The sequence below is a fragment of the Naumovozyma castellii genome, chromosome 3, assembly GCF_000237345.1.
Source record: "Naumovozyma castellii chromosome 3, complete genome".
NCBI classification, from domain to species: Eukaryota; Fungi; Ascomycota; class Saccharomycetes; order Saccharomycetales; family Saccharomycetaceae; genus Naumovozyma; species Naumovozyma castellii.
Genome location: NC_016493.1, coordinates 556,810 through 575,000, shown reverse-complemented (window position 1 = coordinate 575,000; position 18,191 = coordinate 556,810). Strand labels below are relative to the sequence as shown.

The 18,191-nt window shown below is 39.1% G+C and overlaps 6 protein-coding genes and 2 non-coding genes across 8 annotated transcripts in view; 3 read left to right on the top strand and 5 right to left on the bottom strand.

Annotated features, from left to right (window-relative positions):
• The window catches only part of Ncas_RDN18-1, a 1,799-nt gene extending 616 nt beyond the window's left edge, over window positions 1–1,183 (bottom strand). The window contains exon 1 of the ribosomal RNA XR_002431959.1: window positions 1–1,183. This exon is cut by the window's left edge and continues 616 nt beyond it. This is a non-coding gene — a ribosomal RNA (18S ribosomal RNA).
• A 1,493-nt stretch (window positions 1,184–2,676) lies between these two features.
• Window positions 2,677–2,797, top strand: Ncas_RDN5-1. The gene has a single exon (XR_002431963.1). It is a non-coding gene; the product is annotated as a 5S ribosomal RNA (ribosomal RNA).
• Window positions 2,798–6,408: 3,611 nt separating this feature from the next.
• On the top strand, window positions 6,409–8,520 carry MAM3 (Mam3p; the record flags this gene model as incomplete). Its single annotated transcript, XM_003675609.1, has 1 exon — window positions 6,409–8,520. The coding sequence occupies one exon, from the start codon at window positions 6,409–6,411 to the stop codon at window positions 8,518–8,520; it is 2,112 nt and encodes a 703-aa protein (XP_003675657.1).
• A 166-nt stretch (window positions 8,521–8,686) lies between these two features.
• GTT1 (bifunctional glutathione transferase/peroxidase) lies at window positions 8,687–9,562 on the top strand (the record flags this gene model as incomplete). Its single annotated transcript, XM_003675608.1, has 1 exon — window positions 8,687–9,562. One exon carries the CDS (start codon window positions 8,687–8,689, stop codon window positions 9,560–9,562), a length of 876 nt encoding a protein of 291 aa, XP_003675656.1.
• Window positions 9,563–9,827: 265 nt separating this feature from the next.
• NCAS0C02990 (sugar porter family MFS transporter) lies at window positions 9,828–11,534 on the bottom strand (the record flags this gene model as incomplete). Its single annotated transcript, XM_003675607.1, has 1 exon — window positions 9,828–11,534. The coding sequence occupies one exon, from the start codon at window positions 11,532–11,534 to the stop codon at window positions 9,828–9,830; it is 1,707 nt and encodes a 568-aa protein (XP_003675655.1).
• Window positions 11,535–12,765: 1,231 nt separating this feature from the next.
• RAD34 (Rad34p) lies at window positions 12,766–14,850 on the bottom strand (the record flags this gene model as incomplete). The annotated part of the gene is made up of 1 exon (XM_003675606.1): window positions 12,766–14,850. One exon carries the CDS (start codon window positions 14,848–14,850, stop codon window positions 12,766–12,768), a length of 2,085 nt encoding a protein of 694 aa, XP_003675654.1.
• Window positions 14,851–15,137: 287 nt separating this feature from the next.
• On the bottom strand, window positions 15,138–16,523 carry MAS1 (mitochondrial processing peptidase; the record flags this gene model as incomplete). Its single annotated transcript, XM_003675605.1, has 1 exon — window positions 15,138–16,523. One exon carries the CDS (start codon window positions 16,521–16,523, stop codon window positions 15,138–15,140), a length of 1,386 nt encoding a protein of 461 aa, XP_003675653.1.
• A 534-nt stretch (window positions 16,524–17,057) lies between these two features.
• PUS5 (pseudouridine synthase PUS5) lies at window positions 17,058–17,825 on the bottom strand (the record flags this gene model as incomplete). The annotated part of the gene is made up of 1 exon (XM_003675604.1): window positions 17,058–17,825. One exon carries the CDS (start codon window positions 17,823–17,825, stop codon window positions 17,058–17,060), a length of 768 nt encoding a protein of 255 aa, XP_003675652.1.
• Window positions 17,826–18,191: the final 366 nt, after the last annotated feature.

Sequence of the window (18,191 nt, the reverse complement as noted above, 5' to 3'; positions counted from 1 at the left end):
TTAAGCCGCAGGCTCCACTCCTGGTGGTGCCCTTCCGTCAATTCCTTTAAGTTTCAGCCTTGCGACCATACTCCCCCCAGAACCCAAAGACTTTGATTTCTCGTAAGGTGCCGAGTGGGTCATTAAAAAAACACCACCCGATCCCTAGTCGGCATAGTTTATGGTTAAGACTACGACGGTATCTGATCATCTTCGATCCCCTAACTTTCGTTCTTGATTAATGAAAACGTCCTTGGCAAATGCTTTCGCAGTAGTTAGTCTTCAATAAATCCAAGAATTTCACCTCTGACAATTGAATACTGATGCCCCCGACCGTCCCTATTAATCATTACGATGGTCCTAGAAACCAACAAAATAGAACCAAACGTCCTATTCTATTATTCCATGCTAATATATTCGAGCAATACGCCTGCTTTGAACACTCTAATTTTTTCAAAGTAAAAGTCCTGGTTCGCCAAGGGCCACAAGGACCCAAGGTTAGCCAGAAGGAAAGGCCCGGTTGGAATCCAGTACACGAAAAAATCGGACCGGCCAACCAGGCCCAAAGTTCAACTACGAGCTTTTTAACTGCAACAACTTTAATATACGCTATTGGAGCTGGAATTACCGCGGCTGCTGGCACCAGACTTGCCCTCCAATTGTTCCTCGTTAAGGTATTTACATTGTACTCATTCCAATTACAAGACCCGAATGGGCCCTGTATCGTTATTTATTGTCACTACCTCCCTGAATTAGGATTGGGTAATTTGCGCGCCTGCTGCCTTCCTTGGATGTGGTAGCCGTTTCTCAGGCTCCCTCTCCGGAATCGAACCCTTATTCCCCGTTACCCGTTGAAACCATGGTAGGCCACTATCCTACCATCGAAAGTTGATAGGGCAGAAATTTGAATGAACCATCGCCAGCACAAGGCCATGCGATTCGAAAAGTTATTATGAATCATCAAAGAGTCCGAAGACATTGATTTTTTATCTAATAAATACATCTCTTCCAAAAGGTCGAGATTTTAAGCATGTATTAGCTCTAGAATTACCACAGTTATACCATGTAGTAAAGGAACTATCAAATAAACGATAACTGATTTAATGAGCCATTCGCAGTTTCACTGTATAAATTGCTTATACTTAGACATGCATGGCTTAATCTTTGAGACAAGCATATGACTACTGGCAGGATCAACCAGATAACTATCGTAAAAGGGAAACCCAAAGACCAGACTCGAAGCCACAAGTGCTTGTCGTCTGCTCCCTAGGCTCTCTTGAAGATACTTATTGAATTAGGTTCCGTCTCCCGAAAGAGACTTGCGGACACTCTCTATCAGCAGGATTTAACTCCCACTAAAAACAGCGTGTCCGTCACCATACCATAGCACTCTTTGAGTTTCCTCTAGCCAAGGTCCACCAAACACGGGCTCGATGTTTCACAAGCAACCGGTTTAATATCATCGGCTTGAGAGGAGGTTACACTTGGAGAATCACAGTATTGCTACCGGCTATTCAACAAGGCATTCCCCCAAGTTTGAATTCTTTGAAATAGATTGCTATTAGCTAGTAATCCACCAAATCCTTCGCTGCCCACCAGACGGGATCGCAAGATGCCCGCGATGAGACTGTTCAGGTGTTGCTTGGCTCTTACGAACCAAACGCACCCATGTCGACACGCTGTATAGAGACTAGGCAGGATCTGACGATCACCTAGCGACTCTCTCCACCGTTCGACGAGGCCATTTGTTTTGTATACGATTGCACGAGTTTTACTCGAACTTGTTTCCAAACTCTTTCTGAACTCGTCTTTATTTGCTTTCGCATATAGTACCTCCCAGCTACTTTTACTGAGCCACCAGGGGGGGGTCTCTCAGAGTGTCTTCCCATCCTGCAAAAAAAGTGCACTTTTTCACGCTGTTTTTCGCGGTAAATGTACCTTCACTATGTGTTTTTCTTTGGACAGGAGCGCGCATTTAGACTATTTTGCGCCTTTACCCTGACTTTCCGACTTTGAAAAAAAAACGGAAACCACCACCACATGAAACAACCTACATGCTGCACTTGCCCGGATGGCCCCGGATATCCACGGATATTACCAAACTCACCTCCGCGGACACGATGCCGCTTCCGTGGAACCCACAGCTCGGACGGGTAACACAGTTGCACACCCAAACGCACCACCAGCCACACTTTACACACTTCTACGCACCGCCATGCGCCTCGCACCCACACCCCAGTGGCTTACCTCACTTCCTCCGGCCTCGGATCACCCAAATGCGACCTCGGAAACACCCTTTGCCGCACATAACTCACCCAATATAAATGATATTGCACATACAAATATACCATTCAAAACCTCAAATTAATCCGCATCGAACACTCCTACTTTCATCTTGATACTAGTTCAAAAATATCATGTTTATCTCACTCTGATAATATTTAATGTTTTAGTAAATTCATTGGTTGTTATCTACTATCCACACTACACTCCTAACAAAAATACTAACTTTGCATCTCCAATAATTATCTAATAAATACCATCGTATTAGGCCGTCAATTAGCACTCATTTGCACCTACTCCCACCTTCAGGCCATTACTATAGCACTCACTATACTTGATCCAAGTACACCCTCCCCTGCCTAGGCCCCCCTGGGTACCAGGCCCACTACACCTCTACTCTAAGTCTAAACTTTCGGTTGCGGCCATATCTACCAGAAAGCACCGTTTCCCGTCCGATCAACTGTAGTTAAGCTGGTAAGAGCCTGACCGAGTAGTGTAGTGGGTGACCATACGCGAAACTCAGGTGCTGCAATCTTCTTTTTTATTTTTTTTTTCTTCTTCCTCCGTCTCCGCTTCCGCTGCTTCCGTCTGCTTTTTTTTTTTCTTCTTCTTCTTCTGCACTCTTCGCTCGCGCAACCTATATAAACCAACACCTTTTCCCGCTACCTGCATTCTTGTCCCAAAACCTCTTTCCCTTTCCCTCCCACTCTCAACTCACTGTACACCGCGTGGACCGGCAACGAGACATGTAAACCTGACTAAACAGGCTACGGGGAACACACTGGGACCACTCCCATCCTCCCATCTCCCAAACATCTCTCCTCATGCCGGTCTACCGCAGCCCACTCTAAGTAAGGCCCCTGCCGATAGCCTGTCCTGCCTCCACCCTCTCTTCTTCTTCCTCTTAGTACACTATGGAGCAAAATGGACAAGCCCAGGCTGCCTTACTTACTGCTGGCGCTGCCCATATATAACCTACTTAGAAGGGTAACCGTAAACTATAAGAACTAAAGCCTACTGCGCTCGCCGCTAGTTTTATGTATCAAATCGCTTTCCCGCCTCTTTGACTTGCACAAACCACGGCTGCGCTCGCGGCCAAGATAGGATCTCGCCTCTGTAATGGGCCCTCCAAAAACTTAGCATTCTCTCACCGCCCCCTCGCTCTCTCTCTCTCTCTTTCTTCCGTCTTACCCTGACGCGCACCTTGCACAAGAAAGAAAAAAGAACGCCATCAGCGCTCTCTCTCTCCCAATCCCCTCCTAAGTACTGGAGCCTCAGCACCTGCTGAAACACAATTAGGAAGAAAAAAAAATAACAAATCAGACAACAAAGGCTTAATCTCAGCAGATCGTAACAACAAGGCTACTCTACTGCTTACAATACCCCGTTGTACATCTAAGTCGTATACAAATGATTTATCCTCACGCAAAATGACATTGCAATTCGCCGGCAAGCACCCAAGGCCTTTCCGCCAAGAGCACCGTTACCAGCCTGCTATGGTTCAGCGACGCCACAAGGACGCCTTATTCGTATCCATCTATGTTGTGTGAGGGAAAGAAATCACCGCTTTCTAGCATGGATTCTGACTTAGAGGCGTTCAGCCATAATCCAGCAGATGGTAGCTGTCTTTCATACATATTATTCCCTAATTTGACCGAAAACTGTTCAATAATGTTGTGTAATGCGATGTAGCAATTATCAGCGTGTTGTTTGAACCATTTGGCTTAAGCCTTTGCTGATAGACAATAATTGATCACTTGCGAAACAACTCCTTTTCAAAATCGGTGGCCACTGGGACTGGAATACCATCCCTAGTAAAAATGATCTCTTTTAAAGTTTTACCTTCTAGAAAACTGATGAAAGACTTAATCCATTTAGTAAACTTATTTCGATCTAAGATTTCTGTTATCGTGTTGTTAGTTATTGCACTAAAACTTTGGTGAGTTTCTTATTAAGTGGTTGACATTAGGATTGCATTGAGGGTGAATTCAACGAAGAAGATGAATTGGAGAAGGAAGTATTTCTAAGAGCTTCTTTTGGGTATGTGTAATGTAAGTAGCTGTTGAAAGTATTACTAGATTGGCATGCAGTTGTTTGGCACAATGCGATATGCTATAAAAATTCTATATATAAGAGAAGACGTTCTCGAACAAGTATATAGTTCGATATTATCTACATTCTATGCCTCCCACAAATAAATGCCATTCATTTCTGAACTGTCTCACTAGTTTATCATCACAGTTTCCAACTGTGTCTGGGTGTCTGGCATTTCACTTTAAAAGCTATAATAATTAACATGCCTCAATTCCAAGGTTACAACAACCGTAGTTTCTCTCCTTTGGAAAACAGAAGCCAAAAATGACCTACTGGCGAACGTTCAACCCATAGACGCCATGAAACACCACACACAAGACGCTCTTTTAATCCAAATGTTCCATTGCTAGATTAAAAGATTTCTTTTATGCAAAAGTGCCTACAGTTAATGAAACTGTAAATATGGAGAAGCCAAGAAAGAAGTTTTTGATATTATCGATGGTGTCTTCAGCAAAGATATACCCAGCTGCTTTATCCATGTCAAAAGTCATCAAAACACAAAAGATAACCATTGACGAGAGAGGTTTCATTAACTTGGTTCGTGAACAAAGAAAGCGATGGTTGATGAAAGGGAAAAATTGAAAACCTTTAAAGATTTAGAAAAGAAAAATAAGAAAAAGAAGGACTAGCGAAACGAAGGAACTGGTAAAATTGATGGGCAAGATTACTTAACCAATTCATTTGGCGGGAAGTCTATCAATCCACTGGCAACTCTAATCAAATTATCAATTGAAGTCAGAAAATCGAATAAGAAAATATAAGTTATTTTCAAGAATTGTCAAAAAGCTGATTCCAAGCTTTGTAGCAATTTGTTGGCGTAAAAAATCCCCGTAACATAGAATTTTCCTTCAACAACGAAAGCCAAATTATGGAGTTTTTGGAAGAGACTAGGAGAATTGATCTTACCATTGAGAACATCATAACCGCTACAGATATAGCTGCATTATAGGCTTCGTTTGAGACGCTACAGCCTTTGCAGCACTCATAAGGATCGTTTAGAGCCACCTTTTTGATTGCTGCATACGCACCTATATCAATCGCAATTAGAGACCACATTACTAACCTTGCTGCAGAACTTCTTTGATGAAAAGACCATTTGAAGTTAATGTTTCATTCGACAAAATTAATAAGTATATCGAGGCTATCAGTTTAAAATATCCAGTGGTTAGCTTGGCTTCAGTAGTTCACCCTGAATGCTACTCTGCTATTAAGGTATTTGAACTTGAAATAGTTAGAAAGCTAACTGAGTTAGCACTCAGGTCGAGGAGGTTTGATTTTGCGAACAAACCAGCTAACTCAAAAAGAGGCTACGAATTCTATAAAACACGTTTTACTCGACGGAAATAATGAAAGTAACAGTTTTGATAATACATCTGAGATACAACCAAATGATGAGGGATGAATTAGAGGGAACGTTACCGAGTGCTTGGAGCAGTTAAAATAAGAAGAAGTTGAAGGAGTATTAGGATTTGTTCTTCAGATTTCTGATAAACATATGGAAAAGTTGGAATCCCAGCATAACCTTTCCAATATCGAGGCTGATCACTCGGTCAGATTCATAAGACAGTATAGATGCAGTATATGTGACCTATCTGATATCGAAAAAATATCTAACCTTACAGAGGCAGCTTTAACAGCCTTTGCTGAGTACAGAAAGTTAAATATGGGCTCTTCATAAAAATTTAATTGCCAGTGCATACTACCATGTGCCATTTCATTTAACCTCTCGATATCCGCCGCTACTCATCTGTGGTACAATAAATATCTTCGAGGTATCAGCACTTCCAAAGGAATTGAAGTTAGTGCAGTAAAATTAAGGAAAAAATGCCCTATCCCAGACTGTTCTTATCAAATGAATGGAAAGTAATTGAGTGTTTTTTTTTATTTTTCATGTTTTATATATTGGCGACAACGCGTTTTTTCAATGAGTGAAGAAAACTAAATAGGGGGCTATCGGATAATTTCAACTAACTTAACAATCTGTGAACAAGTTCTGTTAACCACACATCTAGTCTAAAGAAAGCATTTGAGGCATCCAGAAGACGTTCTACAATGTTGCCCGTAAGAAATCCGTCGTTACAAAGAAGCACGCACCTATTAATTACCTACTTTCTTTGTCTGATTCCTAGAATTCACTCCCTGCCGTTGAGCAGGAAGGCATCCGCACCAGCATCAGATGTTGCTAGTATAGCGGAGGGAAATCCAAATATTACAACGTATGCAATTGTATCGATGATTTTGGTCTTACTGGGTGGTGTCTTTGCAGGTTTAACGTTAGCCTTAATGGGCCAAGATGAAGTTTATTTGAAAGTGATGAGTAGTTCAGGTTCTCCACAGGAAAAAAAGTCCGCCAGAAGAGTCCTTTCTCTGATATCTCGAGGTAAACATTGGGTCCTTGTTACCTTACTTTTATCTAACGTGATCACCAATGAGTCTCTGCCTATCGTGTTGGATAGGTGCCTTGGTGGTGGATGGCAAGCTGTAGTATCATCCACTTGTTTAATTGTCATTTTTGGGGAAATCATACCGCAAAGTATTTGTGTTAAATATGGGTTACAAGTCGGTGCATTTTTTGGTCCCTTCGTTCTCGTGTTGATGTATTTGATGTACCCTGTGGCATACCCAATTGCATTGTTATTGGATTATTTATTAGGGGAAGATCATGGGACCATGTACAGAAAATCTGGTTTGAAAACATTGGTAACATTACATAGAACGATGGGAGTAGATCCAGTAGAAAGATTGACTCAAGATGAAGTTACCATTATCTCTGCAGTGTTAGATTTGAAAGAAAAACGTGTGGAAGAAATTATGACCCCCATTGAAAACGTTTTCACCATGAGCGCAGATACCATTTTGGATGATAAAACTGTGGAATTAATCTTTAATTCTGGGTTTTCTAGAATACCGATTTGTTTACCCAATGAACCAACAAATTTTATTGGTATGTTACTTGTTAGAGTGTTAATCTCTTATGATCCTGATGATTGTTTACCCATTTCTCATTTCCCATTGGCAACTTTACCTGAGACTGGTCCAACCACTTCATGCTTAAACATTTTAAACTACTTCCAAGAGGGAAAATCCCACATGTGTATTGTTAGTAAAGAGCCAGGTTCATCTCAAGGCGCTATTGGTATTTTGACTTTGGAAGATGTCATTGAAGAATTAATTGGTGAGGAAATTGTTGATGAATCTGATGTATTTGTTGATATTCACCAGCATATCATGCGTGAACAACCTGGGCCTTTGAGTAAAAGGCATGTTACGTCTTATTTACATCATTTATACACTGATTCCCATAAGAAACATCAAGAGATGTTAAATCAACAAGAACAAGAAAGAGATAGGAATAGGAATAGACGTTCACCACCATCTGACTCAACAGATAAGTCGAAAGAGAAGAAAAGAAGTGAAAGTCAGCCATTATTATTGTCTCCAACAAAGCAAGGAGATTATTCCACCATTTCCAAGGAATCGAATTCACATGTGAATCTAACCACTCGATCGTCGCCACCATTGCCCTCACAAAATGAGTATAGGTCTGGTAGAGTATATTCTACTCCAGGTCCCGTGGAATTCCAAACACAGAAATTGTTACCATCGAATTTAGCATCTCACCCTCTTGATATTAAGAAACCGTTTGTCATCATTAAGAAACCCAATGAAAGTTTAACTCGAACAGACATTACAAGACCTCAAGAAGATTCAGATGGTTACCTACGTGAGCCATTTACAAAGGAAGAGGACAAATTAATTGAGCAACATGCCAAGTTAGCTGAACAAGCACTTGAATATACAAGGAAGTCGGGAGAGCCTACTCAAGTAACGACATCCAACGCATTATCACCAACCAGTTCGTCGCCATTAAATGACGCTGGATATTTGGCATCCCGTAGAAGTTCCGATACTAATAGGGCAGCACAGGATAAGAACCTCATGATCTCATCTTCTTATAAATCTACTAACAATGGTATTGTAGAATCGATAATTACAGTGAAGGGTGTTCCAAAGACTATTATTGAGCCAGCGCATGACTGGGAACATTCCAGTAACAATGTGACATCAAATAGCACTGATGAAAACAGCGATGATAGCAGGAAATCCTCCCTAGCAACAACTGCTACCACTCAAAGATCAACTCTTGGTGTTTCTCCAAAATGAAGCTGTAGTATAAGACAGTGAACGAAATTCGGTGATTGATATATTCTATATTATTTGCATAACATATAAATTTTCTTACTACATAGATACAAACAAAATGCATTCGTTTACTTGTGATCAGAGTACATGAAGGACGGTAAAGGGTCTTATTATTGTTAAATGTGTCATGGCGGAGTTAAGATGTTATTTTTTTGTTTCAGCCCCTCTTTATTGTCAAACAAGGTGCAAGCATCCTTTGAAAAAAAAAGGGAATATATATGAGAGAGAAAACAAAACAAAACAAAACGTTTCTCAAGGAACAGCTGAAAACAAGAAAGAAAGTAATAACAGAAGCTGTATCATGTCTTTTCCTATTATTAGAGTGCATTGGTTGAATCAATCAAGAGGGTTAAGAGTCTTGTGGTTACTTGACCATTTGAAGGTTGATTATGAAATTATTCCTTACAAGAGAGTTGGAAATCGTGCTCCAGAGTCATTGAAGAAGATCCATCCCCTAGGTAGATCTCCAATTGTAGAAATTGAAGATAGAGAAACTGGGAAGAAGCAAACTCTTATTGAATCCGGATATATATTTCAATATATCTTGAAGCATTTTGATCCAGAGAATAAACTAGGTAATGCTGATGCTGATTTGGCGGAAAAGATTCAATTCTATCTTTATTATGTTGAAGGGTCATTACAACCACCTTTGATGATAGAATACATTCTTTCTCTGGGGAGAGAGAATCCTGGCCCCTTCCCTATCTCATATCTGGTTCGTGGTGTCATGAATAAGATTAGTGAAGCTTACTCCAAGGGCGAAATGAAGAATCAATTCGATTTTGTAGAATCTGAAATACTCAAGAATGGAGGTTATTTGGTTGGTGGTAAATTAAGTGCAGCTGATATTTTGATGTCATTCCCCTTACAAATGGCTTTTGTTCGTAACTTTGCAACACCTGAAACATATCCAAATATGAAGAAGTGGTTGGAGACTATTACAACTGATGAAGCATACGCTGTTACTAAGGATAAGATTAAAGAATTTGGTGAAACTTTTTAAATTAACTATTCAATATATAGCTTACCGATTACTTACTATTAAAAAACATATTTTTTTCTTTGCGGACGATGTTTCTAGGAATATAATAAAGATTCAGCAGAAAAGAAAGAATAATTTGAAAAAAGAAAAATTCTATATTGTAATATATAGAAATATTAAAATTAAACAGAATTGAAAAATCAATTTCCAATCCTCAAAAGTTACTAATAATTAATTAAGATAGGTAATTAAGGAAGAGAAAAAACATTGAAAATTTTCATTAAGATTATTTGGAACCAAACATCTTCTTGAAGAATGGCTTGTCATCCTTTTGGAAGGCATCTAAGTCGACGTCAGCACCTCTTCTAGAAGCTGGGACCCAGTCTGGTGATTTCCATGGTAGGACACCTTCTTGCCACAATTCATCAACTTCTTCTAAAGTCAAACCCTTCATTTCTGGAACGAAGAAGAAGACGTAGAAGTAAGCAAAGACCATACAGCCCATGAAGACGTAACCGTAGTAGAAGTTAATAGCACCGGTAATAAATGGAGTGAAGAAGGAAACTAAGAAATTCCAGAACCAGTTACAACCGTTAGCCAAAGCCATACCCTTAGGCTTAATCTTTAGAGGGAAAGATTCCGAGACAACAACCCAACAAATTGGAGCCCAAGTACAAGCGAAGGAGAAGATGAAGAAACAGGAGAAGACAATCATACAGTTACCAGCACCCTTAGAAGAATTGGTATCTTTGTGCTTAATACCATCTGGGTATAGACGAGTAACACCGACAGAAGCGTAAACAACGTAACAACAAACCATAGCAGCGGCACCCCACATTAGACACTTACGACGACCATAATGATCAACAACGTAGAAGGCAACGAAAGTAGAAGCAAAGTTAACAATACCGAAGACAATAGCAGTTTGGTAAGAATCCTTCAAACCGACAGCTTGGAAAATAACAGTACCGTAGTAGAAGAAATAGTTACAACCAGTCAATTGTTGCAAACATTGCAACATACAACACATTAATAATCTTTGGACAACCTTACCCTTGGTGGAGAATAATTCACCCCATGAGGCGTTACCAGCTAATCTTTCAGCTTCAATACCGGATGTAATCAAATCACATTCAGCTTGGACAGCTGGATCATCAACGGAAACCTTGTTAGAAGTAGCAATAGATCTCTTAGCTTCTTCAACCTTACCAACTTCAACCAAGTAACGTGGAGATTCTGGGACGAAGAACATGGCAGCGATCATAAACAAACACCAAGCAAAGGATAGACCTAATGGGACTCTCCATTGGACAGAGTTGTTGTAGTTCTTGGTACCGTAGTTAGTACAATCACCTAAGAAAATACCGAAGGTAACCATTAATTGATACATAGAACCCAAAGTACCTCTTAAATGCTTTGGAGCAACTTCACCTAACAACATTGGGGAGAAGATAGAAATAGCACCGACACCCATACCTGAGATAATTCTACCAATAAAATATTGGTACCATTTGTCAATGGAAGCAATTTGAATAATAATACCAATCATGAAAATAACAGTAACAGCAACTAAAGCCATCTTACGACCAATTCTGTCTGCTAGACCACCAAGAATCAAACAACCGAATAAACCACCAATGTTGAAAATAGAAACAACTAAACCAGTTCTCACGTTAGAGAAATAATGAGTACCATCATGATGATGTTGACCGAATCTCTTCAAATAATCAGGATGAGCCAAGAAACCACCAATGGTACCAGTATCCCAACCACAAATGAAACCACCAAAACCGATCATAGTACAGAAAATGGAAATGGTCAAGTAAGCGGAAGCTGGCTTCTTTGGAATATCAACAACTTGTTCAGCCAATTCATCGGAGTTTTCCTTCAAGTTATCGTTATCAGCTTTCACTGAGGAATCTGATAAAACAGATTGAGATCCTGAATGTTGTTCGATAGGAACTTCAGGGTTTTGTTCATCAACGTCAGACATTTTTATCAAAAGTTTATAGCAAATATATTAGAGGGAAGAGATGCTATTTGTTTTGGTTGGATTTTTGAATGAAGAAAAAGAGAGAGAGAATGGAATGAGAAATACAATTGATGAGTATTTGAAAGGGAAAGGAAACGAGATCCTTTTATATATTTCCATACTCAACTTTTCCAGGGAACACCGACGCACTAACCTGGGGTAAACGTAAACAAAAGCTTGAGTAGAATAGAGAACAACGCAGAGTGAATAAAGATGAAAGTATCGATGCGGTGGATGTTGAAGACCAAGGCTTCCCTTAGAAACTGACGGGCAATGTGCCATCGCGGGGTCAAATAGTTAACTTGTGTCGTTGAGGCAGACCCACAGATGGCGTCGTACAAATCAGCCAGGACATTTGCAGCCGAGATTATTACCGTCAAATAGGTTTGACGTTTGTACGAATGTCTGGACAAACGCGGCGTGACGGACCTATTCTTTCCCTGCCTGACATTTTTTCTCGAGAAGACAAAGAACCTGAGGCCGAAAACGGCAATAAAATTCTTTCCGTCTCGAGCGTTCCTAGCATATTTCTCTACGGTATAATACCGGGACGTGCCTTCCATGCCTAGCGGGAACAAAGAACGGACGCAGAGTTCCCTTCTGGGTAGTATAAGTGCTCGTCCCTCGAGGATCCTATTACCGCCAACGATTTGTCCACCTCTCCTCGTTGCAGAACTCTATTTACCCCACAGGCCGTGAGCCAGCTACCCCCAGAAGAAACCGCATAAGAGGATTTTCTGCAACAATCTGGGGAAATATTTGTCGATACCTTCCAGACGAGGACAAACGTTTTCCTGTGACAGTGGAAATGTCTATGTCTGCGTGTTTCAAGGGGTAATGGAGAAACAACGGCAGGAACTGAGTCCTCCTTGGCATCGTAGCAAAGTTTTCCCGGAAAGTATTACGTGGCGGAAACTGGAAATTTCCAAACAACAACAATAGTGGGGAACCAGTGAAAATCTGTCTTGCAAAAACAAAGACATTCGCGACAAACCAAGCAAGGAGGTTTATGAACCAATGGTGTCTGTTGTTGACCTTCTGAACGTCGCAAATTAACTTTCAACCCCAAATGACATCTTGACACCACTTCAAACCTTAATTGAGTAACGGAGGCATCAGCAATTACTGAGATAACGTTCCTTGTTTTCTATAATTATATACAAAGGTAAACAAACCATCTATCTAGCCACGATCAATTACCACTCTTGTCATTATCAGCATCCCCGTATCGTAGGTTTAGTGTTTGCTTTAGTTGCATTTTCTTCAAAAGTTGGGCCCACATGGAAAGCCCAGTTCTTTCATTTTCTGCATCAATCAAAGAATCCACTTTGGATGAATCGTCTGCATTGATCATGAGTTTGTTGATAATGGGGACAGCATAACCTGGTCTCTGTTTGAAATCGAAGCCATCGACTACTTCAACATATTTGATAGTCTCTTCCAAATGTCTAGCCTTCTTGGCCATTTTATTAAAACGATTGATGATAACTTTCACGTCATATTCCTCGTGCAGATAAACAAACACAAAACCATCAGGTTTTACTCTCTCGGAATATATTTCCACATGTTTAAACTTATTCCTGTAAAAATTAGGATCGGTAATCTTCTTGGTCGTCCCATCTGGTGCCCTATATTCATTGCTTAACTTGGGAGTAGGGATAGTTTGATCAAACGAATATAATTCCTTGATCTCATATCGTTCCATCTTTAATAATCGTCTATTCTTTAGCGGGATGTGTTTCTTCCATTTCAAAGGTTTTACGTCTTCTCTTATTGACCGGCTTAAAATTGCCCAATGTTGTCTACTCTTGAGTCGTAACACGGCCGACTTCCAAAATATCGGTTCCCTCGTCTTCTTCCCAGAATTCACATTCGTATGTGTAAGATATGAGATGGGTTGTGCATCGGAACTAATTATCTCTGTACTTCTCAGCAAACTCGGGACAATAAAATTATCAGACTTCTTCAACGCACTAAGTGATTCTGGAAGCTGAAAATTCTTTTGAGCTACTAACTTCATTAATTGCGAACAACTTGCATTGTTAACACCCTTATTGACTCTATTTAAAAGCTTTTTGAAAAAATAATATGATTTGCAATTCTTGGATGTTCTATCACTTTGCGCCTCATCGAAATAACGGTAGCAAAGATTCTTGATGTATCGTGGGGAGAAATCACTTATAATCCCAGAGGTGGTATCGATACTAACCACGTAACGAAATCTTTGATTCATATTTATTTTTAAATCATTGGATGGAGTAAAATTAGAGATAGCTTCATTAATTTTATATTTGGCTACCATTTCCCTCTCATTTAAATGAACAACAGGGTCTATAACGTAAACTTCATCATCATTCCCTGGTAATGTCAATTCAATCCAGAAATAAGGTTTCAATAGATCAGAATCATACTTATTGGGAACTACAGCCACTTTATTTTCCATTTGCCATTTAACATTAGAACACGAAACTTCATAATCAGGTAATGGTAGGGCAAAGCATAACGCAATGTGACAATCTAGTGATAACATGTTCTTTAATATAATAAAGAAAAAAATTACTAAAATATCTCTCGTAGTCATCTTCTTCTTCGCCATCAATCGCACATCATCTATATCGTTCTTCAATGAAGGGCGTGAACCATAGAAAATATTCGGATTCTCCAGAATATATTTATATAGCTCATCTTGCTCGTCTCTATATTTAACCAAATATTGAAGCCTATTGAAATTTTGGCGGAACCCATTGCTATTTATTTGATAATGATTCCGGAACCACAGCACTAACCCTATTAATAGCGTTCTTATAGACTTCGATCTCTTTTCAGGCTTCTTCTCCTTACTCCATTTGTCAAACTTCTTATGAATCATTTTGGGAACACTTCTTCTTAATCTTCTGTTTAATCGTTCATCCTTTGTCCATTCAAATCTTTGCTTTAAAGTTGCAAGAAGAAAGGGCATTACAATAAGATGAACACCAAATTTTAGTCGATGATATGGAAATGGTTTCTTCTTTCTCTTCTTCTTCCCATGACAATCAAATTCAATGGGTCTTTCCATAGTTAATGATATGGATCCATCCAATGGAACCTCCTCCCATTCTAAACCTTCCTCTTCTTCCTTTCCTTCTTCCTGCAAGCCAGATATCTCATACGCATCTTCACTTTCAGAACTAGATTCTTCATCAAAGAATAAGGGAACCGAATCCCAATCTACCTTACGCTTCCCTCGCCTTTTATTTTCATCTTGAAGATCATTATTAGAATGTCTCTTCACCATTGGAAAATGTAAAGTTCTGTTTCTATACTTGAGATCTTGAGCATTAACAACGGATTATGGTTTTTGAATGGATATGTGGCATTTAACCTATCTATGTACCCTATCTATGATGAACATGTTAGCTTATTTAAAGTCATATTTTAAAATTTGAAATAATTTAAGTTAGAGCGAATTCCGGAACGGTATCCCACATCACCGGTCTAACTTTAACGTCTTAATTCTAAACATAAAGATTGACCATTGCATTATTTATTTATCAATTAATATGTACAAGCTCAAGGATAAATCTATTGATTTAAACTTTGTTCAATATATGATAACTTTGGTACTGTCTTAATATTCCCCAGGGCAACCATGGAAACAGGTTTATTTTTTAATCTATAGTTTGCCCACATGATAATGTCATCCTTTGTTATTTGATCCACTTTTTGGAAAACCTCCTCAGGTGATAATCTCTTCCCCGTTGTCACTATTTGTCTCCCCATATCTTCCACTATAGCTGTCGAGCCATCCAATGATAACAATAGTGCCGCTTTTAACTGTGCCTTAGCTCTATTTACTTCTTCATCGGAGATATTCCCTGCTTTAATTCTACGCCATTCTCTAATGACTTCATCTATGATTTGCTTGACATTATGTTCATTAGAAGCTGTCACAATATACATCCCCCATAACCCTGTATCAGCATATGACGTGGAAAAGGACATGTAAGAATTAGCCAATGTACCATTATTGGATGCAGCAACAGCTAGTGGAGATGGAGAGTTGGTACCTGCCCCCATACCTCTGTCCCAATTGCCAATAATTGCCTGTGTAGCTAATCCAATGAAATAATCTGGAGCTGACCATGAAACACCTTCTAGAGCAATGGCAATATGAGTTGTTGGTAGCGTATTCTCCTCCATTAATTTTTCCCCTCTCATAAACACAGGTAATGGGCCACGAGGCGATCCTAAGGGTACGGGTGACACAGATTTACCTAGATGACCAAAATATTTTTGTGCATATTCCACCAACTCATCGTGGTTTACAGCACCTGCGCCGGCAAGAACCATTCTATCACCCTTATAGTTTTTTGTAATGTATTCTCTCAAGTCATTTCTTGTTATAGATTTTATATTCTTGATAGGACCCAAGATCGTTCTCCCCAGTGGTTGATCCTTATATGTAATTGCATGAAGATGGTCGAAAACTACTTCATCATGCATCTTATCCACCTCTTCACTCTCTCTAATGATAACATCTCTTTCTCTTTCGATGGCACGAGGGTCTAGAACAGATTTGGTTAGAATATCACTTAATATATCCACAGCCTTTGGAATATCCTCTTTCAGTGATTTAGCGTAATAAACAGTATTTTCTCTCGAGGTATATGCATTTAAATGAGACCCAATATTTTCAATTTCCAATTCGATACCCTTTTGTGATCTATTTTGAGTTCCCTTAAAGGCCAAATGCTCTAGGAAATGAGCAGTCCCATTGTTTTTAACATTTTCAGCTCGAGAACCGGCATCTACAAAGATACCCACGGTGGCACTCGACGTGTTGGGAATCAATTCTGTTGCCACGGTTAAGCCATTGGGCAAAATGGAGGTTCTAGTGGTAGGAATACTTGCTGCTTGGTGAATAAATTGACCTGTTGGCTTTATTTTCCTTATAACATTACGAAACATCTTTTATCCTTCTTTTCTTTTACTTTTTGAGTTTGACTGAATTGAACTGTGACAAATATGTGTTATTGTATTGTCGTCTTCAGATTACTAGCTTGATTACTTATATATATACTTGAACCAGATATACATTCCACCTGACTAATAATTTCAATACCTTTAAGTTTCGGGCCAGCTATATTAGTGTCCGTTACCCGTCTCTGGATATTTCATTATTATATAGGAATACATATCAACGATAACATTAACAACAGGTCATCCACAGTGATCATCATATCACTTATACTTGTTGGTTCTTTCTCTGTCCCCTTCTTTTCTCCTAATAATAGCTTTATATTCTTTACTCATTTCTTGAATGTTTTTGAGTCATACCTACTTGAGCCGTTGGTCAAACATAAGCTCAAAAGTCCAAAGCATGGACACAAATGTTTAGCGTCAAATATTTGGAGTTAACCCTTTTTACCTGGCCTTGGCTTTAGCCTAATCGTAGTGCCAATGTAGGCTACCACATAAGGGAAATTCCTCAGGTCATTTCTGCTACACATCTACATTCCAAGTATCTGTTAAAATTTTGGTGATTCCAGCACAGAAGAAACCTTGGGAATCAATATATTGCCGATTCCATAGTTTCCCATTGTTATTGAATATCATTGGTACTATGTGTGACCTTTTTTGCAGCCCCACCCGGGTTTCAATATATGCAGAATGTAGGGCAATTTGTTCCTTATCTGTTCCCAGCAAATAGCTTCCACCATATTTAACATCATTTAAAATTGGTTGTTTCAAGATGGAGGATAATTGTTTTCTCAACTGGTGCTTTTTTCCTGTAATTAACTCTAAGATTATACATTGATCATCAAATAATTTATATTTAGTCACCATTCCGTTCATTTCTAAAGTTCCTGTTGGTCGTAGTGTTTTCTTCAGCGAATCATTCAATAAGGCTACATATCTTCTCTTTAAGGGGAATCCAGAACTACCACCTTTCTTCAAATTCCTGGAAAAATTGATTGCAGCAGTCTTGTTCTTGGCAAGTAGCATACCACCTGTCACACACACATCCAACCTATGTACAGTCTTTAATTCCTGGAAGTTTTTCTTCTCCTCCTCTTCTCGTTTAAAAGTGTTTGCAAGCTCATCTAATAGGTATCTTGGTCCCTCGGGTCTGCCTGGGTATCTTTGAAACCACGTGTGCAGATCAGCTGGTTGAGTATAGACACCAAATGGTTTGTTTATGATGATATAATTGTTGCATTCGTAGAGAATGGGAATCTTGGGAAGCAGGTTCGTCATGGTTCCTCTCATTTCCTTTTTCTAGTTAAACAATCTCTCACTTTTCATCGAAAGTCTATACGTGCAAAAATAAATATGCGATTATTCTACAACAAATCATAAAAATAACATCTAAAGATTTCCTTTCAATAGGTGTTGATCTTCAGAATCTATTGGGAAGATTTTAGAGTAGTATAGATGTAAAAAAAAATTATTTATTTATTCAAGCATTTTTTGAATATAAATTCTTAAATTAAATTAATATTTTGTTAATGAATCAGGTATAAAAAGTAAACATTGAAAAATATACTCATTTTAACTCTACTTTTGAGCTTTAAAGGGAACAAGATACCATAATTTGATATATTTCATTTTTATCATTCATACAAATTTATAAAA